The following is a 26,969-nucleotide window of genomic DNA, read 5'->3' on the forward strand; positions in this document are numbered from 1 at the left end:
TTTTTTTTTTTTTTTTTATTTGTATTTATTTTTGCATAGAAGAATTGGGGTGCCAGGGGAGGGGGAGGATGGAGAGGATTCACCAGAGACAGAGTAGGGAGCAGAACAGGTGGATTTATGGGAACACACTGCTGAGGGGAACAGCAGGTGAGACAGAGAGGTCTGCTGTGCCATGTGGGTTAGCTCCCTGGGCAGGGATTGAACTCAGGCTGTCTATGGTGATAGTGCTGATACTAACCCCTTGGCCACCATGGAGGTCCATAGTCACATGCTCTTTCTGACGGGCCTTTCTTCTATTCTTCTATCCTCATCTATCCTCATTGGTTTAGGTTTCCAATCAACAGCTGAACTTTGCTGTCAGATGCAGATTTTGGTCTGTGTTCCATTTTTGAGATGATTAATAAAGATGCAAAGCAAAGCAAGTTGTTTTGTCAAATCTCAGTTGCCCTTGCTCTTGGGTGGTCATTCTCAGTGTTTGGCTAGTGGTTATCAATGTATTAGCTAAATCAGTTAATTACTTTTCAAGGAAAACATTGAGAGAAGTCATACCTTATACTTATCACTTTTTTAGAACAAATCAAACTTTTTCTTGTGTGACTTGTTTGTCACTTAGGTAGACTTTATTCCAGCCAACATTGCTCATTCTAATAATCCCTGGTAAAATACACATTTATCAAGGTCCTCTAAATCTAATTATTTTTCCTCAGAAAGTGGATCTCTTCAGCCTGGGAATTATCTTCTTTGAGATGTCCTATCACCCCATGATCACCGCCTCAGAGAGGATCTTTGTTCTCAACCAACTCAGAGATGTATGTATCAGCTGTTTTGGGGCATCAATTTCCTATAGCCTGAATCTTAGCTGGAACATCAGAATTCAGTGCAGTTCATTTTCCTGGTATTTATAATATAAAAGAAGTGATCCTAACTATAATTTTTAATATTTTTAGTAAGTGGAAATCCACCTCTGTTTACTGACCTCTGATGTTGGGAAACTTTCCCTCGTTTTGAGAAATTGCCAGGTTATAGGTACTTTTTAGAAATTAAGAGATTTAAAATCAAGAGATTGTACAGCAGAGTTTTTCATGGTATCAGTACAGTTAGAGCAGTGGGAGTAAGTTATAAAGATAATGGATATTTAGTTATAGAAATTAAAAACTTGCAGCTGAATAGGCCCGGTGTAACAATGCCTAAAGGATACCGCCGTGACCAGAATTTTGAAAGGGCCTGGGAAAAATGTCAGCTGATATTTCCCCAGTGAATTTTCCATTTGTGTTCTTGGGTTAGTTCAACTAATGGGCTGACGTTACAGCGTGTGAGGTCAAAGATACCCACTGGGAATAGTGTTAAGATGAAAGTGCAGAGTGAGGTTTTGGTGAGGGTGACTTTGAAACACATATTCCTAAGCAGGAACCAGGGAGAGCCATTCTCTTTTGAACAGAGTAAAGCAGGTGAATTTGTTAGGTTAAATCATGTGCACTGTAACTCTAAGAATCTACATGTTTTGGAAAACAGTTGCTTTATGCCAGTACGATGTGGACAACATGTTCCTAAAGTAAAAAAGAGAATAAAGTGATTACTGTGTTCTCACCTTGACTGGGCTTATGTCCTTGCTGAAGCCTCTTGCTTTATCCTCAAATTCATATTTGCTCCCTCATGTCAAGATTATCTAAACTGTTAGGTTAACATTATGATCGAGAACTTGTTTACCCAAAAGGTGAGAACTTTTTTGGAGGTAGATGTTTTTGTGTTAACGTTTTACTTCATGTTGGTGGTTTGTTATTTTTGTCTTTATCTGTGTGTTTTAATAAAGCTACTTTATATTTCTTTGAAACCTAAATATTTAATTAATTTGTCCTCAGGTAAGGTGCTTTCTGTCACCTAAGCTGTCACTTAGGTAAAATTTGTATTAAAATAATATGTGGGTACTTGGAAGAATGGGCATTGGGTTTCAAAAAGTATCATCTAGTTCTTCCCTTGTTAGCAAATTTTCATTTCTGTATTTGATTATGTTACCTCTAGTGAATAAATGCTTTCATGATGGCAGTCTGCCAAGCACTTGCTGATTTAAATATAATATTCTTTTAGCCAGCTTCTCCTAAGTTTCCAGAGGACTTCGATGATGGAGAGCATACAAAGCAGGTAATTTTCTGTCTTTATTCTTGGGTTTTAATTACTATTTTTCATCTTTTTCAATTAGTAATCTTCTGTCACTCATTGTCTTGTGTCCTAGGGAAAAAAATATCAAAAGATGAAGCACTTAAATGTTATTAGACGTGAAATACACCATAAAATTGGCAAGAGCTGGCATAGAAAATTAACAAAACTGCAGGGTTCTTTTTATGTGATTCACTATGCTTTTGAAAGTGCTATTTGGACTCTAGGTTTAGCTGTTGGAAGAAAGAATGCTTTTATAGCTCATTATTTAGATAAAACTTGGAACTTTAAGAAAAGGAAAACATAATTTAAAATTATCATTTTGTTATGTTTTGTGGTTGAAGTAACTCAGATTGTAAAGGGAAGTCTAGAACAGTCTGATTTTACAGATTTTTAAAGAAAAATAATTTCTCCTCTAAACCATAAATATCTGAATGTGTATGTGTGTATATAATATCATAGATTAATATTGGCTTCCAGCCAGTATGAAAGGATAATTTTAGTGAATTATTCTGGTGTGCCTTTCTTCTTAGTGCTGGATCAAAGCCTTGGTGAAGGCTTTCATGGTTAATACTCTTGTCATTTGGAAGTTTATTTCTTAACCTTATTTAAATTATTGAGACTAGAAACCTAACTAGTACTAGAACATTGCATCAACTTGCTATTTCTTGCTTATGTTCTTGAATAGATAAGTCTCTTAATTTTTCTAGACTTTTATTTTTCTCACCTGTAAAATAAAGGGATTGAGTAGTCTGTACCTTAGTAAATAATAATTAATATTTACATTAGTACTAACATCCTATAATTTAGTATGTCTGACATGATGTTTATTTATGACTATAGAGACCTATTCTGCTTCATCTATTTCATGAGTGAAGCACTATTAGAGAAACATTTAGTGATGGTTCTACTTCTTTTGTTAACTGTTAACATTTGATTGAACAGCCAGTGTTTCTGGATGTCATGAGTAAATGTTCATTTCATAACCATTGCCTATGACAAGGTTAGTGTTATTCAGTATTTCCAGATATTGGCATCTATGGTGACATGGGAAATTTATTAAATTGCAAACGCAAGAGCAGCTATATAAAACATTTCTCACAGTGATTGGTCTCCTATCATCACATATTCTTTGAACATTTGCATTTGGGCTGTGCAAATTCGTACCAAAACCACAACAACAAACCCACAACCCGACCACCTTCTACATCACAATCTTTGTCTGAAACCAGGCAGCATAGAAAATGCTTATAGGGCCTCCTTGGTGGAGCAAGGGATTAACACTGCACTATGAAGCAATCCGCAGTCTCTGCAGCACAAATTCAATCCCTGGCCGGCCAGGGAGAAACCCACATGGCGAGGCAGACCTCTCCTGTCTCACCCACTGCTCCCTTCAGCAGTGTATTTCGGTCAGTCTGCCTGTTCTGTTCCCCACGCTGTCTCTGGTGAATCCTTTCACCCCCCACACCTCTGGCCTGTACCCCAGTTCTTGTATGCATAAATAAATATATCTTAAAAAAAAAAAAAGAAAATGCTTATAGGTGAGGATAAGATTTTCGCTACATGCAGAAGAAACAGTATAAAAAGGTCTGTTTTGCTGAGTAGGATATAGTTTTTACCAGTTGAACATAACTTTTCATAAAAGTTGTATCATATTGGAGGGGGGAAGGGAAAGAAAGTTGTATCGTGTCAGTTCCTTTCTTTACATGAAAAGTAGTTATCTGTGTTTATATTTAAGACTAAGAGAGGGTGAGTGGAGGGGAGAAGAGATTATTTTATTTTATTTTTTTAAAGATTTATTTATTTATACAAGAACTTGGGGTACGGGCCAGAGGCGCGGGAGGGTGAGAGAATTTACCAGAGACAGAGCGGGGAGCAGAACAGGCAGAACGACCAAAAACACTGCTGAGGGGAGCAGCAGGCGAGACAGGAAAGGTCTGCTGTGCCATTTGGGAATCTCCCTGGCCGGCCAGGAATTGAACTGGCGCTGCAGAGGCTGCGGCCGGCTTCACAGCACTGCGCTCAACCTGCTACGCCACCGGGGAGGCCCGGAAGAGATTATTTTAAATGTAATTAGAAAATGCTTAATAAGGTCACCTGAAAACTTAGATTTTCTGATCTCAAATATTCCTCTAGCTCCTTATAAATCTTTATTATAAACAAAAAAATGAAGGAATCAAAGAGGAACCTTTCAGATGGCTTTAAATAGTTCCCTGCTTAATGAGGTAGTAGCTATGAAGCTACAATGAATGAGTAACATAAATCAGGAGAATTCAAGGGAATAATATCAATATAGATAAATGGGACAAAAAATTAATTATTGTATTATTGCACAATTCTGTGCCAATAATGAAGCACAGGGCGAGCATGGCAAATGCAAAGATTGCAGAAACACCGATTAAAATGCACCAACTAAGTGCAAGAACTGTGCTGTCCTTTCTTTGACCTGAGTCAACTACTAGCTTGTCAGAGAATCCCTGAGCATCATACATTGCATCCCATCACCAGTGTGCCTGGATTTTGTTGCAGAAATCTGTTATCTCCTGGCTGTTGAACCATGATCCAGCCAAGCGGCCCACAGCCACAGAACTGCTCAAGAGTGAGCTGCTGCCCCCACCGCAGATGGAGGAGTCTGAGCTGCACGAGGTGTTGCACCACACTCTGGCCAACGTGGACGGGAAGGCCTACCGCACCATGATGGCCCAGATCTTCTCCCAGCGCATCTCCCCTGCCATCGATTATACCTATGACAGTGACATACTGAAGGTAGGCTCAAGCCTTGTTTTGAGAAGAGAGTTTAATCTGTCCACAAAAGGATCAAGTCAGTTCCTTCTTTGTGCTGAGTTTCTTTAATGCTTCCACCTTAAGTCCTTAATCTAATTTCTGCATGTGTGAAATGTTTTCATATGCACTGTTCTTGAAGGAGCCACACTTCTAATTACATCTTGGAGGAGTTTCTGACCCATTCCCCACCCAAGATATTAAGGAACATATTAACATATTAATCTGAGCCTCTGGCCCAGCCCTGGCCAGAACCAAAAACATCCAGCCAACTCAGATCGAGCTGAGTAGTCAGTAGATCACAGTGCTGGAAGCTGCAGATCAAAATCACTTGAGAAGCTCTTAAGAAAAAAATAGTTTGAAATGATACAGCAAAATGTTAAAATTTGAAACAGTTGGATGGGTGAATAAATATAATTTTTAAAGGGTAGCAGGGGAAGTCGCAGTAAAATTTGTGAAAGATCAGTATAGATTTCAGGGGCCAAATTTTTTGCTGACTGGCAATATTGGAAAGGACTTCGCTGAATTATAGGTGAATTTATTGGTTTAGTTTTATCTTTTTGCTTATCTATATTTTCTGTAGTAATATGGTACTTTTATTAGAAACAAGTGAAAGCTCTTTACAAAATAAGTAAGTGCCATGTAGCATCCAAGAGGCCCACTGTGAATCACCTTAGTTTGTGGAAGGGGGGCCTGATGTCATAGATGTTTAACTGTTCCTCGGAGTCCAGATAATCCTCACGAGGACACAGTGGTTAAGAGCTTTGACTTAGAATGTGAGTGGTCTTCTTTAAGCAGGACTTATAGCAAGAGGTGTTTCTTTCTTGAATATATTTAAAAATGAACTGACTTGTTGCAATCTCTTCTGTGATCCTGGGAGTAAGGAGTTTAATGCCTGTAGCACTGTAGCAAGCCTCAGATTAATATGTTATGAGATCCCTTTGATTAGGCTGCGGTGACAACATTTTAACTGATCATATTTTAGGGCAGCTTTTCCATCCGTACAGCCAAGGCACAGCAACATGTGTGTGAAACCATCATCCGCATCTTTAAAAGACATGGTATGTCCTTTTTAAAAAAAATCATATTCCTCCTCAAAGGGTATCATTTTTTTCCATTATTAGAAATTACTGTTAAGAATTTGAGTCCAAACATGGTTTAGTTGTCAGCAGTTGACCTCGTGGAAAACTTACGCTTATTTTTACAACTCAGTTTGTTGAGAAGAAACAGATTTGAATATTACAACCTTGCTCCTGAAATACAGTTGGTTAATGGAGTCTGAATAACAGACTTAACCTGGCATGAACTCCCCATTGGTAAATTTAGAGAGCCAAAGATAATAAATTTAGAGAACTGGTGGTGACTTCTGCAGTGCCAGCAGTCCATACTGAACTGTAAAGCTGTCGTTTGGCTGTCATTTCTCCTAGAAAGAATGAGAACGTGATAAGTTACTTTTTCTCATTTGGCATAGGAGCTGTCCAGTTGTGTACCCCACTTCTGCTTCCCCGAAATAGGCGAGTATACGAGCACAACGAGGCTGCCCTGTTCATGGATCACAGTGGGATGCTGGTGATGCTTCCTTTCGACTTGCGGGTAAGGCTGGCAACGTGCTGCTGACAGCGCACAGGCTGGCTGGCCACAGGGATGGCGCCTCTGTTAAGGGATTGTCCCTACCTATCATCTCCCGCCCTAAGTTTACATTCTAAATGTCACTTTTAGGAAATATATTCTTAGGCAGTTATCAGGGCAAGTGCATTATTGGAATTCAGTGAATGTTTGACCTCTGTGCACCTACCTGCTCTTAGCACAAGTGCTTACAATCCTAGAAAATAGAACCCTGCATCCCAGCTGTCATGTCTGCTCTTTCAGTGTCAAGCTCTGTCATGTGATCATCAGGTTAACCTGAGCAACTCAGAAATGAAAGGGTTTCTTCGCTATTTCCTGGCTAGAGCTTTAGTAACTTTATAACATGTTAATGTCTAGAACACTAAATTCTTATAATAGGGAGTGTCTTTGCTAATTGGGTTGCTGAATTTTGCTCCTACTTTTTTGCTGATCCCCAGGATTCCCTTTGACAGTGACAGTCTTACCAGTTATTCACTCAAATGGTGGTGGCGGCTAATAAGCCTGTCAGTAGTACTGTATATGCACGAGATGGACCGGAGTTTAGTAGCCCTAACGTACAGACAGCACTCCAAGTGGAAAGGTGAGCGAAGGTTATAACAAGGCAAGTCCCAAAACAGAGTGTGCAGGGCCTCCCTTGTGGCGCAAGGGGTTAAGTCTCAGCTCTCTGAAGCAATCCATAGCCACTGTAACATGAGTTCCATCCCTGGCCAGGGAGCTAACCCACACGGTGCAGCAGACCTCTCCTGTCTCGCCCACTGCTCCCCTCAGCAGATTAGTAGATCTGCCTGTTCTGTTCACCACCTGTCTCTGGTGGATCCTCTCACCGCCCCCCACCTCTGGCCTACACCCCAGCTCTTGTATGCGTAAATAAATAAATCTTTAAAAAAAGAGGGAGAGAGCATACACAGAACTAATAAACTTCTGAAAAGATATTCAACTTAATAGTAAGGAAATAAAAAGCATCAGACTATCAAAAATATCTAAATTAATATCCAGCATTGACAAGGGTGCAGGAAAATAGACATTCATCTATGTAACTGGTAAGAATGTAAATTGCTTAAGCTTTAGAAAAGTGACCTGAAAACATTAAATAAAACTGTTTAGATTTTGCTGCATGTATAATATGCCCTTTGAATCAGTCATCCTACTTTAAGGAATTTATTTAAAGAAACAAATTGGTGTATGAGTGTTAACAGAGCTTTCATTGTCATGTTTGTGGTGGTCAAAAACAGAAAGCTATGCCTGCTCATCCATATGGAAATGGTTGAATAGTTCATTATGGAGAAGGTTGTATAAGCTCAAAATTCAAATACATTCAGATAAATCCATATGTTTGATCTGTAGAAATGTCTGTAATAGGCAGCTCCTTCCTGCCCACCTGTGACTATGTAGAGGCTATGCCTCTCCTTTTTCCTTTCTCTTTTTCCTAATGAACCTGTCCTTTTAAAATATAAAAAAAGAGGTCTCCCCGGTGACGCAAAGGGTTAAGACGGAACCTATGAAGCTGTCCGCAGCCACTGGCCAGGGAGCTACCCACATGGCACGGCAGACCTCTCCTGTCTCACCCACTGCTCCCCTCAGCAGTGTATTTCACTCATTCAGCCTGTTCTGCTCCCCACTCTGTCTGTGGTGAATCCTCTCACCCTCTGCACCTCTGGCCTGTACCCCAGTTTTTGTATGCATAAATAAATAAATCTTTAAAAATAAATAAATAAAATATAAAAAAAAGAAAGAAATATCCATGGTATGTTGTTAGTTAGTAAAAAGTATGTTTTATCAAAAAATGACCTCATTTTTTTGAGAGTAATAAATAGTTTAAAGACACAGTGTGTATATATAGGCCACTGAGTGTTTGCATGTGCCTGATATGTGTGAGATATAAACATGCTGTCACACGCACAGCCACGCATCAGCTTGTATCATGATAGAGGGAGGTGTCAGGAATACCCTCAAAGAGGCGTGGAATCAAGGCATTTTCTTTTTTTTGCATATCTATGTTGTACAACTTTTTCCAAGACCATCTTTTGCTTCTGTGGCCTAAGAGGAAATGCCTTCCATAGTATTGGGTTTGGCTTTTCCTTTACAGTAAATAAAATGAGTTGGGATTATTTCAAGTGAGTGTAAATATTGGACATTTGGACTCTGTTCAAAAAGGAGAAAGAAGTACAAGCATTTACTTAGCTATACTTAAAACTGGCTGCTTGCTCGCTAGACATTAGGAGATTAAAGTACAGATTTTTAAATGTCAGCTCCTTTTCTCTGAGCTGACATTCAAGACCGAAAAATAAAAGTGACTATACCTTTGAGGATTTGACCTGTCAGTTAATCATGTAATATTAGATCTCTTCAGGCAGTCTGACAGTGGTTTTATAAATTGTGGTGGATATTAATGGGTGGTTAGAATTACTCCTAGAAGATCAGTCAGAAATTGAGGAAATTCACCATAAGAGATAATACCCATTTTGATTATGTTATCATTAATGATGCTTTAAAAAAATTCACAGGCAAACAAAGAGCTGACACTGATTTTAATAGGCAGAGAACATTTAACCAAAAGTGAATTTCCCTCAGATTTCAAAAACTTATGAAATGCCACTGTAAGAATGCTTGTGGCATGTCCTGCTGTGGTTCTGCTGCTGCTGAGCACTCAGGGACGCTACAGGGAGTGTCAGTAGTGAGCAGAGAGTGTCAGTAGTGAGCAGTGGGCAACTCTGAATTTACTAAGTCACTAAGGAGTGTGATAGTTGGCACATCTTGACATTGACTTTTGAAACTTTATTTTTCAGGTACCTTTTGCACGATATGTGGCCAGAAATAATATTTTAAATTTAAAACGGTAAGAAACGACAGGAAATGTACTTGATGCTTATAAGAAAGAAGAAAAGGAAGACTTTTTTTCTTTTGGGATCCTTCCCTGCAACGTATTCTAGGTGTAAAGTATTGATCTTGTAATATAGTCAAAAGCCCCTGGGCCTCCCTTTTGGCTCAAGGGGTTAAGCACAGCACTGTGAAGCTATCTGCAACCTTTGCAGAACAAGGTCAATCCCTGGCCAGGGAAATGACCCACATGGTGCAGCAGACCTCTCCTGTCTCACCTGCTGTTCCCCTCAGCAGTGTATATCAGTCAGTCCGCCTGTTCTGTTCCCCATTCTGTCTGTGGTGAATCTGCTCACTCCCCGTGCCTCTGGCCTATACCCCAGTTCTTATATGCATAGATAAATAAATCTTTGGAAAAAAAAAAACCCACCCAACCCCAGAACCCCTTTCTGTAAGATGATTGGGATTCTTGGCCTCCTCCTCAGAAGGGCTGTAGCTGTTAGGGAGGTACCCTGAAGCTCCTACAGCCCAGTCTGTGCCTTCTATTTATTCCAAGCAACTTATCTAGATATTTTCACAAATTGTTGCTTGAAAAAAAACATCTGGTTGTTCTTGATCCCAGATGGCCCCTTTTAAAATGTAACTGATGGCACAAATGACCAGTGGACTCTGTGTGAATACTGCCTACACAGGTAACTGAACAAAAGCTGCTGGTAGAGAAGTGGAATGAAGCCAGTAGGAATGCTGAACACTGAGCACTTCCAACACTTGGCGACAGAAAAAGGTTTTCTTTTATTCAAATACCACAGAGCCAGACACCAGATCTTCATAGACTGGGGCAGTGTTATTGTCAGCGAGGCACCCCACTCTGAAGCTCATTTCTTTAAGTGAAATGAAAGTGCTTTATGGGCTTTTATTCTCAGCTGCAAGTGATGAACAGTTAACAGTCTAAGGTGTGGCTATCAATGTAGAAATCCAGCATTTATGATAACACTATTTCTCTATGTAATTTCATCTTTATTTCAGGCATTAAAAATAAAACAGGGCCTCCCCTAGTGGCACAGGCGGTTGAGCACCATGCTGTGAAGCTATCTGCAGCCTCTACAGGGCCGGTTTGATCCTGGCCAGCTGGCAAGGATCCCACATGGCACGGCAGACCTCTCCTATCTTGCCTGCTGCTCCCCTCAGCAGTGTATTTCTTCAGTCTGCCTGTTCTGCTCCCTGCTCTGTCTCCGGTGAATCCTCTCACCCTCCCATGAATCTGGCCTGTACCCTGGTTCTTGTATAAATAAATAAATAAATAAATAAATAAATCTTTAAAAAATAAATAAATAAAAATAAAACAGCTAAGCCCCATAGTTTAGTAGTGCAAAATTAGCATTTGGAACCTAGGTCGTAAGGCACATCTGTCTGTAAGCACTCTTGATCCACTGATTGTTTTTCAGGTTTTTTTTTTTCTTTAATATTTTATGTTGTTCAACAATCTCATACACATTTGTCTCTAGTAAGCAATGACACTTGAAATCTGGGCTTCTCTCTCTAGATACTGCATAGAACGGGTGTTCAGACCTCGAAAATTAGACCGATTTCATCCCAAAGAACTTCTGGAATGTGCATTTGATATTGTCACCTCTACTACCAACAGCTCTCTGCCCACAGCTGAGACCATCTACATCATCTATGAAATCATCCAGGAGTTTCCAGCTCTTCAGGTTCCCTCCCAACTAACTTTCTGACAGGATCCTGCTGGATGTGGTGGGGAAAAGTAGTGACCCCAGGGCTGCTTGTGCTGCCAATGAATCATACTTTCACTCAACAGCCGAAAAGAGTTGATGTGACTCTTGGGATTATTTATCTCAGGCTCTTCTCTGCCTTGACAGAAATGGGTTTTGTTTTTGTCTGCTGTATTCTGGGGGAAAGGTATTGTTCCTTTTCCCATTTTTCCAAAATGCAGGGAATTAGGCGAAGGTTCATAGGCTGCTTTTGGCACATTCTTACCCTGTTCAGAAACCTTGGCACTTCCCTCTGACACCCAGTCTCTCAGCTCCCTGACTTCCCTTTCATTGTATTTGCCCAACCAGTGGAGACTGCTGCTGCCCTGGGCCTTCCCTGCCATCCCACACATGCCCTGTTCACGCCCACCGCATGCCCTGTGTCACAGGGTTTCCTCGTTTAGTGGGACTTTTCTCCACCCACCCATGGGCTGGGCCCTTTCTCCTCGGGAAACCTGTCTGCCCCCTCACTGACTGGCTGGCCATCTTTCTTCTCAGTTCTCATGGCCCTGGAATTGAGACATCGTGTGCCTTTTCAGGGTAGAGCCAATGAGTGCACTTTTTGTACGCCTCACTGCACAGAGCTCAGCACACAACTACAGTTCTGAAGGCAAAGTCATTCTCTTGTGTGGACAGATTAATGATGGCTATTCCACCAGCCTGGGCTTTTAATTCATTTATTGCTCAACCAGCTCCTCTCCTTCTTTGAAATCTGTATGAACTCATTCAGGCTTTTAACATAGCTGAAGCCAAAGGTTTTTGTTTTGTTTTTTTTTAAGATTTATTTTATTTATTTGTGCATACAAAAACTGGGGAGTAAACCAGAGGTGCAGGGGATGAGAGGATTCACCAGAGACAGAGTGGGGAGCAGAACAGGCAGATCTATTGAAATACACTGCTGAGGGGAGCAGCGGGCGAGACAGGAGAGGTCTGCGGTGCCATGGGGTCAGCTCCCTGGCCCCCCCGGGGATCAAGCTCGTGCTGCAGTGGCTGGCGATAGTTTGATGGCACTAAGACTTAGCTCCTGTGCCACCAGAGAGGCCCCATTTTATTTTTTTTAAGAATCTAATATTTAATATTTCAAAAAGAAAAGAAAAATTAGAACTTTATAGGGAGATACAAAATGCTTATGGTGCTTCTTCAGATTCACTTTATCATTTAGTATTAGTTTTTTTTAATTAACTATTTTGTAGTGGATCGTGCTCTTGTGGCCTCTTTCATTCTTATGCTTTTCTAAAGGTCCTAATAGAGCCCCAGAAAACAGTGGATGCAGAGGCTGGTTAGAGACTTCAGGCACAAAGGTGTCCAAGAATGCTTAGGTACATGCAAAACTAGAGAAGTAAGACACAGAAGCAGGGAGAGGTGATGATAAACAGGCACTGACCAAAATGACTGTGTGAAAGGACTCTGGAACCAGTCTTTTTATTTCTAGCTTTATCAACTCCTAGTGCTGTGATCTTGGGAAGATTACACAATGCCCTCCACTCAGATTCTTCTATAAAATGAGAACTAACTCAAAGAGTCATGGCGCAGGGGTTAAAGTTTCAGCTATCAAGCTATCTCCAGCCTCTGCAGCGCGAGTTTGATCCCCGGCCAGGGAGGTGACCCACATAGCACAACAGACCTCTCCTGTCTTGCCCGATGCTCCCCTCAGCAGTGTATTTCAATAGATCTGCCTGTTCTGTTCCCACTCTGTCTCTGGTGAATCCTCTCGCCCCCACCTCCCACCTCTGGCTTATATCCCAGTTCTTATATGCATAAATAAATAAAAACAAATCTTTTAAAAAAGAATTAAATAAGATGATATATATAAAGCTGTTCACTTGGCACACTAAATACTCAATGCCACTTACCTATTCATTTCGTCATTACTTTCAAATTCTATCTTCATACTCTTTCATGCATATAGAAGACAGTGTCTGTTATTTGAAATATTTATTATTTAAAAAAAAACAATCCTGCTGAGTTGGAGGGAAAAAATTCACTAATTATCTTCTCTCAGCAGTAGTTTCTTTGTTGGAATGATATTGTTTATCATTGCTTATTTATGTATAAATGCTTAATAGTGCTCACATCCTGCCACTGTTTTCACTTGTGCACTTCTCCTTATCTGTGGAATTGGGGACATAGTCATTATTAAAGAATATGAATCATGGGCCTCCCTGGTGGCGCAGCGGTTGAGCGCTGGGTTGCGAAGCTGCCCGCGGCCTCTGTGGCGCCGGTTCGATCCCCGGCTGCTCCCCGGCCACCAGAGGAGGGTCCCACATGGCGCGCAGACCTCTCCTGCCGCCCGCTGCTCCCCTCAGCAGTGTACTTCGGTCCTTCTGCCTGCTCTGCTCCCCGCTCTGGCTCTGGTGAATCCTCTCACCCTCCTGTGCTTCTGACTGTACCCAGTGCATGTATAAACAGAACAAACAAATAAATAAATAAATAAAACATGCCTCTATAAAAAAAAAATAAAAAAGAAACTCCTAAAAAAAAAAAAAAAAAAATAAAGAATATGAATCAGAAATAACACCTAATCCTTTAGCTAGTAGTTTTAATCTCGTTCTCCCAGTTACAGCTTTTGAAGGACATGGTTTTTGCTTGCACTGAATTTATGTTGGACCTAAGTAAATCCCCATCCATCAAACTTTACTTCAGTCACAAACAGCTAGTTTGGAGGTTTTTCAAAGTTAGTATGAAAAGAAACACCTACTGAAAAAAAAAACAGGGTTCAGTGTTCTAATAATTTTTGCAATTCATGTTTCTACAATGTAGAAAAGTTAACACAGTTTCAAAGATTCCCCTTTGTTCTTTCCTCCACAAATCTCTGGAAGTTCAGGTTCTGAATGATATTGTACATTCCAAGCAATCTTGCCCAGATTCTGCCAGCAGTTCATCATTCTGGATATAGTTAGTTCTTTTCCACAACATAACTTTGATTCAAATTACATTAATATTTTGACTATAAGAATCTAAAAAGAATATAAATGAAAAAGCAAGCAAGAAGGCAATGTACTAAAATTTAATCTTTCCACTGTATTAGGACGGTAAATTCTTGCTAAGATTATTAAATTATGTACCTTTATTACTTATATATGTACCTTTTTTACCTTTATTACTTATATGTACCTTTATTACTTATATAATGAAAAAATCAATTTTTTTCTTTATTCTAGGAAAGAAATTACAGTATTTACTTGAACCACACCATGTTATTAAAAGCAATACTCCTACACTGTGGGATTCCAGAAGATAAACTTAATCAAGTCTATGTTATTCTGTATGATGCCGTGGTAAGCATCTAATTACTTTGACTTGCTATTGAAGGATTATAAAAATTCAGAAGCATTTCCTACTAATGTTACCACAAAAACAAATTGGGACTTTTATCTCCTTCCCTTATTGCTCTAAGATAAAACAACCAACTGACTTTAATTCAACAGTTGTCAAATATTGGTTGAGCTCCTGATATGTACTAAACTTCCCACTGCTAGTCACCTCTAGAGTGTTTAAGGGTCTAACTTCTGACTTTGAAAGATTATCTTATCTCTTTTAGTTTGTAAGAAAATAACATTCTTCACTAACCTACTTCTTGAGGTAAAAAAATCATTAATTGGTTCTTTCCAGTAATATTAAAAATAGTTAACCTTTATCAAGCACCTGCTCATGTGCCAAGCATTGTTCCAAGCTCTTTACATACATTAACTTGCTCCATCCTCTCCACCAGTGCTATTATATCCATACCTTAGAGAAGCCAAGAAAAGGAGTGTTAGTATTGAGAATGAAAACCCTAGGCCCTGCCCTTAATTCTCCCAACTGGCCTGTGTGTGTCAGTCAAGTCATTTACAGATCTGGTATGGCTGACTGGGGAACCTGTGTTGGGCCTCAATTTACCACCATCTTTCTGCGGGACTGGAGCAACAGCATTCCGTTATCTTCTTAATTTAGCCACCTCATAATATTTGTCCCTCTATAGCATGTGAGCAGATTCTTTATAGTCTGTGTGTTGAGCCTGGAGGGGAAAATTTTAATTTGAAAATTTGAAAATTTGAATTAGAGTTATATTGTGGTGCTAGGATGAAGATGAATGTATTGTCTTTTCTAATTTCTCATGTTAAATATTATTTTTATTATAAATAAATTTTATTTTATTTATTCTTTACATCATTGTTCTTTTTTTTAATTTTTTACATCACTGTTCATTTTTAAACAATATTTGCTCCCCCCACTCCCTCAGGTGTAGTCCCCATAGAGTTTCCTTCCCCAGTGTACCCGTGCACCATCACCTCAGTCCCCTGTGCTCCTCCCTCCTGCCCTCTGATCCCTCTCCCTCCTCCTCCTCCCCTGCAGGATGTCTCTTATTTATAATTGTCTGTTTTTGCTTTGTTGTGCTTTGTACTGTTATTTTTTTACACTGATGTCTTGTTTGGTTCCCCTATATGCCTGCTATAAGTGAAACCATCCAATACTTTTCTTTCTCCTTCTGGCTCATTTCACTGAGCATAATTTCTTCTAGCTCCATCCACGTTGCTGTGAATGGCATGAGTTTATCTTTTTTTGATTGCTGCATAATATTCCATTGTGTATATATGCCACATCTTCTTGATGCAGTCGTCTATTTTTGGGCATTTGGGTTGTTTCCAGGTTTTACCTATTGTAAATAGTGCTGCAATAAACAGGGGCATAGCTGTTCTTTTGAATCAATGTTTTTGTGACCTTTGGGTAGATCCCTAGGAATGGAATTGCTGGGTCTCATTGTAGCTCCAATTTTAGTAGACTGAAGAACCCTCCACACACTCTCCATAGTGGTTGGACCAGTTTGCACTCCCACCAGCAATGCAGGAGAGTCCCTTTTTCACCACATCCTCGCCAACATTTGTTGTTGCTAGTTTTTTTGATATGTGCCATTCTTACTGGTGTTAGGTGGTATCTCAATGTGGTTTGATTTGCATTTCCCTGATGATAACGGATGTTGAACATTTTTTCATATGCCTGTTGGCCATTTGCATTTCCTCTTTGTAGAAATGTTTTTTAAGTTCTTCTGCCCATTTTTTGACTGGATTATTTGCTTTGTTTTTGTTGAGTCCTATGAGTTGTTTGATATCTTTGTGATCAGTCCCTTATCAGTTGGATAGAGTGCAAAGACTTTTTCCCAATCAGTGGGGTGTCTCTTTGTTTTGGTTAATGTCTCTTTTGCTGTGCAGAAGCTTTTCAGTTTGATGTAACCCCAGGTGTTTATCTTTTCCTTGACTTTCTTTGCTTTGGGTGATGAGTCTTTAAATATGTTTTTGAGATATATGTCTTGTAGTGTTTAACCTGCATTTTCTTCTATATATTTTATGGTTTCAGGTATTATGTCCAGTTCTTTTATCCATTTTGAGTTGATTTTTGTGCATGGTGAGAGGGAGTGGTCTAGTTTCATTTTTTTGCATGTGGTGGTCCAGTTTTCCCAGCACCATTTATTGAAAAAACTGTCCGCATTCTATTGCATATTGCCCCATTGTCAAAGATCTGTTGTCCATGTAAGTGTGGTTTTATTTCTGGGCTCTCTATTCAGTTCCATTGGTCTGTGTGTCTGTTTTTGTTCCAATACCAAATTGTTTTAATTATTATGGCTTTGTAGTACAGCTTGAAGTTTGGAAGTGTGATACCTCCTGTCTCCATTGTTTTCATCAGTAGGGCTTTGGCTATTTGTGGGTTTTTTGTGGTTCCATATGAATTTCATTAGTATTTGTTCTATTTCTTTGAAGAATGTCATTAAGATTTTTATTAGAATAGCATTGAATCTATATATTGCTTTTGGTAGGATGGCCATTTTAATAATGTTAATTCTTCCAGTCCATGAGCAGGGGATGTCTTTCCGTTTCTTTGTGTCTTCTTCTATTTCTTTTAACAGTAATTTTATAATTTTCTTTGTATTCTTTACCTCTTTTGTTAGGTTTATTCCCAAGTATTTGATTTTTCTCCCCCAATAATAAAAGGGATGGTTTTCTTGATTGCTTCTTCAGATTGATTGTTTGTATATAGGAAGGCTACTGATTTTTGCATGTTGATTTTGTATCCTGCCACTTTACTAAACTGGTTGATTATTTCAAATAGTTTTTCTTTGGAGTTTTTAGGGTTCTCTATGTATATTATCATATCATCTGCAAATAGTGATAGTTTTACTTCTTCTTTCCTTATCTGGATTCCTTGTATGTCTTTCTCTTGTCTTATTGCCCTGGCTAGGACCTCCAGTATTATATTGAAGAGCAGTGGTGAGAGAGGACATCCTTGTCTTGTTCTTTAAGAAACTGTTTGTTTCTTAATGGTTCCTTCTTTCCCACAAGGTGCAGCTGCTGTTAAGCAGTGACAGAATATAATGTCAGTGAGACACTAGCAGAAACCCCAGGGACTGTAAGAAGGGTTTCAGGTCATTCTTTTTTTTTAACATCATTTTTGCACAATGTATGCATTTTCATCTTGGTTATAGTCCTCATACAATTCCCACCACCCCCCCTTGTTTTGATCCTACTCCATTCTTTGAATACATTTATGTGGCTTTTATTAGGGAAACAGATCACTGACTTCCTCCCCACCCAAACAGAAACACCTGGTTTGGCCTTTCCAAATCCAGGTCACCTCATGGTTCAGCGAGTGCAATTGCAAATGCAAATTCTTTTAAAGTCAGGGGTTTTCAAATTACAAACAGAGCTTTATGTGAACTGCGAAGAACATTTTTTAAATTATAGATTTAAACTTTCCATCATGATGAGGACCAGTTTGTTCATAAAGCAGCACATACTTAGAAGAATTAGTCAGGAAATTTACCTTGTTCAGTGCAAAATTTTATGACTCATTATTACCTTTTTCTCCTAAATTAGACAGAAAAACTGACGAGGAGAGAAGTGGAAGCTAAATTTTGCAATCTGTCTTTGTCTTCTAATAGTGTAAGTACCTTTTAACAGTGTGATTACAGCTTTCTCTAGTTTTGTGATACCAGAAAATGTCACTAAATTCTTACTACAGTGTTGCAGCAGTGCTTCCTGTCACCTCACAGACACAGCCTTACCCTTTAGTGTTAATAGGTACCATGGCAACCTCTGGGATCAGGGCAGGAGAGAAACCAGCGCTGTGATCAAAGAATGCCTCCCCAGGCTCCGTGTTAATGTGCCACAATCATCTTGTTCTTTCTTGATCACCACATACTTTTCTTTCACACCCTTGGGGAAGGCTATGCTTGATAGAGCCTCCTGTTGAGCAGGTCTGGTACTAGTTGTCCTCTTCTGAAATAGACTCTGTTCTTTCCAGCTCCAGGCAGAGTGCTGCTAATTCATTTGGATGCCCATCCCTCTCACCCCCTCCCTTCCCACCTAGGTCTTCTAACACCTCAGAGTTGATTAAAGCTTTTGCTTTTCTGGTACATTTCCTACTCCTAAAATCTTTTATCTGATCCCATTGACAGTAAGGAAAATCTTTTTTTTTTTTTTTTTTTTTTTTGGTAGAAGAACTAGGGTGCAGGCCAGAGGTGTGGGGGTGGGAGGATTCACCAGAGACAGAGTGGGGAGCAGAACAGGCAGATCTACTGAAATACACTGCTGAGGGGAGCAATGGGTGAAACGAGGGGTCTGCTGTGCCATATGTGGGTCAGCTCCCTGGCCAGGATCAAACTTAGGCCACAGCAATGATAGCGCTGAGATTTGGAACCCCTAGGCCACCAGGGAGGTCCCCAATTAGGAAAATATATGGGGTAAATATATTTGCTTTATTCTCTCTGAAAGCATCAGATTGCCCCCAGATCTTTGGCATAAGTACCCATGTGTAATCGAGTCACCGAACAGCAGAAAACTACAGGGATTTCTTACATTTTCCATGTTTATATGAGAAGAGATGTTCTGTTTTTCAACTTTTCAAAATCCCCTTTAGCTCTTGGTCTGATGCTTAATTATATGATCAGTAAAATCACATGTGGGTACAGATGAAAATATGATAGTGCACAGACCAGACAGAGCCAATCTTTTTGTTTTTTAAAGATTATTTATGCATAGGAGAAATGGGGTACAGGCCAGAGGTTTGGGAGTTGAGAGAGGATTCACCAGAGACAGAGTGGGGAGCAAAACAGGCGGATCTACTGAAATACACTGCTGAGGGGAGCAGCGGGCAAGCCAGGAGAGGTCTGCTGCACCATGTGGATATCTCCCTGCCCGGGGATCGAACTCATGCTGCAGTGGCTGTGGATAGCTTCATAGGCATCATCTTAACCCCTTGCACCACCAGGGAGGCCTCAATCCTTTAACACCATCAGTGTGGTAGGAATAGTGCTAGGGATATGAAGAGGAGTAAGTTGAAGAGTCTGCAGACTGCTTTCAACTTCTCAATTCACATTGGTGTTTTAAAAACAAAGAAAATGAGGAACACGTACAGCATGTATCTACCTCCACTTCACCCACACAGGGAGTCCCTGATGACACAGGGATTAAAGTTTCAGTGCTATCAAGCCATTGCCAGCCACTGAGACCTGAGTTTGATCTCTGCCCAGGGAGCTGACCCACATGGCACAGCAGATCTTTCCTGTCTTGCCCTCTGCTCCCCTCAGCAGTGTCTTTCACTCAATCCGCCCTTTCTGTTTCCAACTCTGTCTCTGGTAAATCCTCTCATCCCCCCCTCCCCCTCCCGCCTCAGGACTGTATGCATAAATAAATACCAGTTTATTGTATGCATAAATAAATAAATCTTTAAAAAAAAACTTTAAATAAGAGACATACTTTTAAATTTTAAAGACTTTTCTCTTAAATGTAATAAAGAGAGTATAGATTTTTTTAAAACACTTTCTAGACTTCTTTTAAATACACGTGGTGTATGTTTGTTATGTTAAACTATATGAGGCTGAGTCTTAATTCTTACTTTCTTTTAATCAATTCATGATCGAACCAGGCTGTGCATGCCTACAGTCCTAAAATAACTAGAATTTTCTTAATAATTTCTACTTTAGCTCCTAGAAGTTTTCTTTCTGGTCTTATGATCACAGTTATTTCCTCTTTTACCTGCTGGATGCCAGGGACTGTGGCTTGCCCACAGACCCACAATAGCTACTGCCCTCCCTTGGGGAAGATGATAGCGCTCTGGTGAGAACTGGGAGCTGGAATGAAGGTGTGGGCCAAACTTAAGGAAGGATCAGGAGGCCATCTGCAGGAGATGACATTCGAGCTGCCTCCCAAGGCTACCAATGGACACAAACCAAAGGGACAGTAGGGAATTTTTGGCTAATTCTGTGTAGTGTTAGAACAAATCAGATTTTGCCTTCCTGTCCCCCATCTGTATGCCTGTAATATGGGAAATAATGAGAATGAGGAAAGTCGTGAGGAACAATACTGGCTGGAAAATACATAAGGGAGTCCTTGCTGGTGCCACGGTCAGCGTTCACTGTGAGTAGGTACCAGAGAGAACCCTGCAAGATGCCTTAGAGTTGTTGGGAAAGGATAATTCTTGGGATTGTAGAGGCTAAATTACCTCTGACCACAAAATCCTGCTTCTTGGAGGTATCAAACTCTGCTGTGTCTCGCTGTGTGTACAAAGCAAAATGCAAAGTGAATCTTCCCTGCTGTTGCCTGGAAGTTAACTGTGTCTCTTTGCTTTCCAGCTGTGTCGACTCTACAAATTTATTGAGCAGAAGGGAGATTTGCAAGATCTAACACCAACAATAAATTCATTAATAAAACAGAAAACAGGTGTTGCACAGTTGGTGAAGTATGGCCTTAAAGATCTAGAGGAGGTGGTTGGACTGTTGAAGAAACTTGGCATCAAGTTACAGGTTTGGCAATTGTTTGATTCTGGCAGCACAGTTTCATAACAAACAGTAGTAGCACAAGGAGAAATTGGGTTTTATTTGATTAATGCTCGTCACCGTTTTATTTTTCCTAAAGAACTCTGCTCTCTACATTTTGTTTTTTTTTAATATTTTATAAATTGTAAATATTTTATTTTTTGCTTTATTTTATTATTATTTTTAAAATTTTATATATATATATTTACATCATTTTTCATTTTTGCACAATGTATGCATTTTCATCTTGGTTATAGTCCCCATACAATTCCCACCCCCCTTTTGCGCTCTACAATTTGGAGCCTTTGATGTCTTATAATAATTTTGATTTAAATTGGAATTTCCTTACAAGCACCATAATTCTGATTGTGCGGCAATTCTTATGTCCTGTAGCCTGAGAAGTGGTTACTTGAAAAAAACCAAGAATTTTTTTTTTTTTTTTTGAAGATTTATTTATTTATTTATACAAGCACTGGGTACAGTCAGAAGTGCGGGAGGGTGAGAGAATTCACCAGAGACAGAGAGGGTTGCAGAGCAGGCAGAAGGACCGAAGTACACTGCTGAGGGGAGCAGCGGGCGGCAGGAGAGGTCTGCGCGCCATGCGGAACCCTCCTCCGGTGGCCGGGGAGCAGCCGGGGATCGAACCGGCGCCACACAGGCTGCGGGCAGCTTCACAACCGGGGAGGCCCTAAAGCAAGTATTCTTGCTTGGCAGACTAAAGTTAAACAGACTCTGCCAGATCTTCCTGAATATTCTGTTTATGCTAGCTAGATTGTTCTGACACCACTGAGGGAAGACTGTGCTCACCATTGCGGTCCACGTTCTCCATTTCAAACCCTTGACGTGTGTGTGTGTGTGTGTGTGTGTGTGTGTGTGTGTGTGTGTGTGTGTGTGGCGTGTCACTTTACAGGTCTTGATCAATTTGGGCTTGGTGTACAAGGTGCAACAGCACAACGGGATCATCTTCCAGTTCGTGGCGTTCATCAGACGGCGGCAAAGAGCTATATCAGAAATCCTTGCAGCTGGTGGCAGATACGACCTGCTGGTGAGGGCTCACCCTGCATTTGCTGACTTATTGTGGCTTAACTTCATTTCTTCCTCAACTTGTTATGTAAACATTTCTGAACCTACAGAAAAACTGAGCAAGTAGTACAGACAGACACCTGTGTATCTTTCATGTAGGAAAATAAGTGTTTTGTGAATCACATTTGATTTTTTAACTTTTAAAGTAATTGCAGTTTTACAGGAGGTTTGCCAAGACAGCACAGAGAGATCTTGTGTACGCTTCATCAGTTTTCTCCAGGACTTCAGCTTGGCGTAACTGTAATAAAATATCCAAAGCAGGAAATGGATGTTGGTACACTGTTTGTGTATAATGTTGTCCATCATCACAGATCTGGTGTTGACATGTGCCGGTTCAAATGAAGTATAGAAACCTTAGCTCCCTTTATGTGCCTTTACTGTACCCCTCATTTATAACACAATGAAGTTTTTCCTCTACATACACTGGGATCCACATCAATGTTAGGTTTTTTACTTTGACTCCAAGTTTTTTACAAACTCCAGGGAGTTTGAGAAGACAGTCTATTGTATTTACCCAGTACTTCTGGTTTTCAGATGAGAAATTTATTATTTGATTGAATGAAAGGTAATTCTTTTAAAAAAGTTTTTGTCTTTAGTTTGAAGTTTAATTAGGATGTGTCATGGAATAACTTTCCTTGGATTTATCCACTTTGGGATTTTCTTAGCTGTTTGAATCTTTGAATTATGTCTTTTGCCAATGTGGGCCCCACTAAGCCACCGGGCGGTGTCAGAAGAGACTAAATGGGGGCCAGGAAGTTCATTTATCTAGGGGTGATGTCACCCCCATCAACAATGTCAGTGGAGGCTAGGATCCCAGACTTCCACCTCCCATCCCAAACAGTAATATGTCACCCCCCCTCTCTTCAACCCCCCACACCCAGTGGGATGGTGCCCGAGGAGGCTGGGCGTTGAGCTGGAACTTTCCCCACTATGTAGGAGTAACAGCGTCTTCTTCCAGCTCCACAGTCCCTCTCACCCCTCAGCACAGCGCCAGTGAAGGCATGTTTCAGACATTATTCCTTCCAGTATTTTGCATTCGCATCCTGCTTTTCTGCTCCTTTTAGGACTCTGACAAAAATGTTAGCTTTTTTGTTAGGTTCTGGGACATTGTACTTTATTTACATCCACTTTCTTTCTTATTCAGATTGAATAATTTCTTTGTTTCATTTTCAGTTTTACTCATTCTTTCCACTGTTATCTCTATTCTGCTTTTGGGCCAATCCAGTGGGTTTTTCATCTTCGACCTCTTTGCTGAGACTTTCTATTTTTTTATTGGTTTCACGTCTGTTCATGATGTTGAAGCATTTTTATGATGGTTGTTGCCAAACCCTTTTCAGGTGACCTCAACACATGGGCCATCCTGGTGTGGCTGTCTGTTGATTGTCTTTCCTCATTCACTTTGACATCTTCATGGTTCTTGGTAATATGGATGGTTTTCGGTGTATTCTGGACATTTTGAGATTTATATTATGAGACGTTGGAGCTCATACAGATTTTCCAGTTTATCAGCCTTTTCTGGCACCTTACAGATGGGGACAAGGTGCTACCACCTTGCCACTTTGGGCTGGGGGTGGAGATGCTGGTTCCTCACTCACCCTTCTCAGATGTCCCCAGGGTGGGAGAGATGCCTTCTTACTGCTTCCCACACTCCTCCACTGGTGCTGTGATGAGGGATATGGGGGCTGCGGGATTGGAGGGAGACCTTGTATTCCTAGAGAGCAATGAAAAGCTCCAGCTTAACCACTCAGCCCCCTCTGCACCACCCCAGCAGGGAAGGTGACCACGTTACTGCTTGAGTGGGGGGTGGAAGTCTGGAACTCTGGGGACCCTAGCCTTCCACTAACACTGTTTGGGGGCAAGTGGCATTAGCCCCAGGCAGATGTGAAAGTCTTCTCTGATACTACCCTACTGGGGCTTGTGGGGGGCAAGTGGAGTGTGGGGGGCTCCTTAAACTTGGGTGAAGGGGAATGTATAGTCCCCAACTCAGCCTTTGATGGAGTGGGAGGGGTTGTGTGTGTGGGAGGGAATGTGCTTTTGTCTGTCATGTTTGACTGGAGCAAGGCAGGTATGTCTGGAAGTTTCTTTCGTATCAGGCTGCCTCTTTCTTGGTCTTTTTGGCTGGTGAGGGCAGGCTTTTCTTGGGGCTTTTTTTGGTGTCTCTCCCTGGCATTCTAGGGTTTCTCCAGCACCCAGTCCAGGACATAAAAGATCAAGACCAAACCCAGTAGTTGCCACGAGTTGTTCTGGGGCTAGGTAGCCCTAGTCAGTCTGCTACCTACTCTTCTTATGCTTGTCTTCTATATAATATACAGAATTTTTACCTGTGCTTAGCAAGAGGAATAAGGAGAAATATACCTACCTACTTTAGTGCAGAAGTAGAACTTCCTTATATAATTCATCTAGTAATATTAAGTGAGAGGAAACATATGGAATTAACTTAAATAATATATATATTATTATCAGTATAGCTACACTATTACTTCAACATATAATTAACATTGTTTAATTATTAAGGAGCTATTTTACATTCTTTTTTCCTTTCCAAGTCTTTACCATTGGCATTTGTTTAACTCAGTGTGCCCACAATACTATTTCAAAATGTATGAAACATCTAAAAATTATTAGTGAACTATTCTATATTTTTTATTCTCTTTGCAGCTAGTGTGTATTTTAGTTATATGGCACATGTCAATTCAGATTGCCCGTATTCCAAATGCTCAAGTCACTTGTGGCTAGTAGCTGATCTGGATTTGCAATTTGTTAACGATTTTCCTAAATTTGCTGTTTGTTTCCCTCTCTCATGCTACAAACACACACAAATTTTTTCGTTGTTGGACCTTTTGAGAAGTTGTTGATAGTTGTTGCTCACGAATCATTACTTTGCCTATAATCATATTTTCTTCTCTGTTTCATAACCAACACTCTGTACCTCTTTGCAGATTCCCCAGTTCAGAGGACCCCAGGCTCTGGGGCCAGTTCCCACTGCCATTGGAGTCAGCATAGCTATAGACAAGATATCTGCTGCTATGCTCAACGTGGAGGAACCTGTAAGTTCCAGCTTTGTTTACCTGAGTGTCCAGGATTGTCTTTCATTTTGTAGTCACGTACATGGAGCCCTAGATATGGTGACTGTGAACTGAGGATGTGGGAAACTTCCTTTGCCATAATAGACACACCTAAGTCCTGATGTCAGTTCTTTCATTTTAGTCCTGGTTTCTTGCTGGGGGACCATAAGCCACCCAAAGTCAACTTTACGTTCCTGACCGCAACACCACTGTCTGTAATGCTCTCTGTAAATGTGAGATGTTCTAGTTGTTAACAGTCTCACATCAAAGCCCCTTGTTCAGAAATCTTGTTGTACCCTCGAAAGCCAGAAATGGTTCTCTATCCCTTGTGTTTCAGGCAAGATTAGTATTGCCACAGGAAAAGATCTTTCTGAGGGTTTGGGGCAGTTGAAGTCATTTATGTCAAAAAAGACTAATGGAAGATTTTTGACTATGTCATTTTTTTTTTTTTTACTATGTCATTTTGAAGCAAACCCTTCTGCATGTATATTGCTGTCTATATCGAACAGATTCTTATCTTCACATGAGTGCTGCCTCCCTCCTGGAGCTGGTCTCCCACACACCCACAGTCTTGTCTTTTTTTTTTCTTAAAGATTTTATTTATGGGCCTCCCCGGTGGCGCAGTGGTTGAGCGCTGGGTTGTGAAGCTGCCCGCAGCCTCTGCAGCGCCGGTTCGATCCCCGGCTGCTCCCCGGCCACCGGAGGAGGGTCCCACATGGCGCGCAGACCTCTCGGGCCGCCCGCTGCTCCCCTCAGCAGTGTACTTCGGTCCTTCTGCCTGTTCTGCTCCCCGGTCTGGCTCTGGTGAATTCTCTCACCCTCCCGCACTTCTGACTGTACCCAGTGCTTGTGTGTATAAATAAATAAATAAATAGATAGATAGATAGATAGATAGATAGATAGATATTTTATTTATGCATACAAGATCTGGGGTACAGGTCAGAGGTGCGGGGGGCGGGAGGGTGAGAGGATTCACCAGAGACAGAATGGGAAACAGATCCACTGAAATACGCTGCTGAGGGGAGTAGCGGGCGAGACAGGAGAGGTCTGCTGCGCCATGTAGGTAGCTTCCCTGGCCAGGATTGAACTTGTGCTGAAGTGGCTGTGGACAGCTTCATAGTGCTGAGACTTAATCCCTTGTACCACCAGGGAGGCCCCAACTTTTCTAAGTGTAGACACTCTTTTTTGATCCAGGTTACGTTAAGCTCCTGTGACCTCCTCGTTGTAAGTGTGGGCCAGATGTCCATGTCGAGGGCCATCAACATAACCCAGAAACTCTGGGCAGCAGGAATCACAGCAGAAATCATGTACGACTGGTCGCAGGTAATAAGACAAAAAACACCTATGAGAGGAGTGAAAACTAGTGGCTTCAAAACTAGTGGCAAATCATCCCATATGCCACTATTTTCAAACTCTGTCCTGTGATTAATGCTGTTTCCTGTAATAGTTTCTGATTGCTGCAGATTACCACAAACAATGGTTTAAAACAACACCAATTTATTATCTCAACATTTCTGGAATTCAAAAGTCCAAAATCATTGTCACTGAGCTAAAATCAAAGTGCCAGTAGGGCTAGTTCCTTTTAGAGGCTTTAGGGGAGAATCCATTTCCTTATATTTCCCAGCTCCCAAAAGCCTCTGCACTCCTTGGTTCATGGTCCCTTCCTCATCTTCAGACTCAGTGTTGCAGCCCCTTTTCTCCTGTCTGACCTCTGCTTCTGTCCTGACATCTCACTGACCCTCCTGTCTCCCTCTTACAAGAACCCTTGTGTTTACAAGGACGAGGATAATCCCTATCTCAAGATCCTTGACTTAATCATGTCTGCGGACGTTTCTTTTACCAAGTAAGGTATTGTATTCACAGGTTGCAGGGATTAAGATGTGG

The 26,969-nt window shown here is 40.8% G+C and overlaps 1 protein-coding gene across 2 annotated transcripts in view; it reads left to right on the top strand.

Annotated features, from left to right (window-relative positions):
* The window catches only part of EIF2AK4 (eukaryotic translation initiation factor 2 alpha kinase 4), a 97,344-nt gene that overhangs the window by 57,846 nt on the left and 12,529 nt on the right, over positions 1-26,969 (top strand). For both annotated transcript variants that reach the window (XM_037502196.2, XM_037502197.2), the window contains 13 exons: positions 708-809; positions 2,086-2,139; positions 4,684-4,920; positions 5,921-5,996; positions 6,407-6,528; positions 9,348-9,397; positions 10,922-11,090; positions 14,312-14,428; positions 17,999-18,064; positions 20,755-20,925; positions 21,848-21,982; positions 24,960-25,067; positions 26,280-26,408. In XM_037502196.2, the coding sequence (XP_037358093.1) occupies positions 708-809; positions 2,086-2,139; positions 4,684-4,920; positions 5,921-5,996; positions 6,407-6,528; positions 9,348-9,397; positions 10,922-11,090; positions 14,312-14,428; positions 17,999-18,064; positions 20,755-20,925; positions 21,848-21,982; positions 24,960-25,067; positions 26,280-26,408 (1,536 nt within the window). The remainder of the gene's footprint in view (positions 1-707; positions 810-2,085; positions 2,140-4,683; positions 4,921-5,920; positions 5,997-6,406; positions 6,529-9,347; positions 9,398-10,921; positions 11,091-14,311; positions 14,429-17,998; positions 18,065-20,754; positions 20,926-21,847; positions 21,983-24,959; positions 25,068-26,279; positions 26,409-26,969) is intronic.

Source organism: Talpa occidentalis, unplaced genomic scaffold, assembly GCF_014898055.3.
Source record: "Talpa occidentalis isolate TD23 unplaced genomic scaffold, MPIMG_talOcc4v2.1 talOcc4.11, whole genome shotgun sequence".
In the NCBI taxonomy this organism is placed as follows: Eukaryota; Metazoa; Chordata; class Mammalia; order Eulipotyphla; family Talpidae; genus Talpa; species Talpa occidentalis.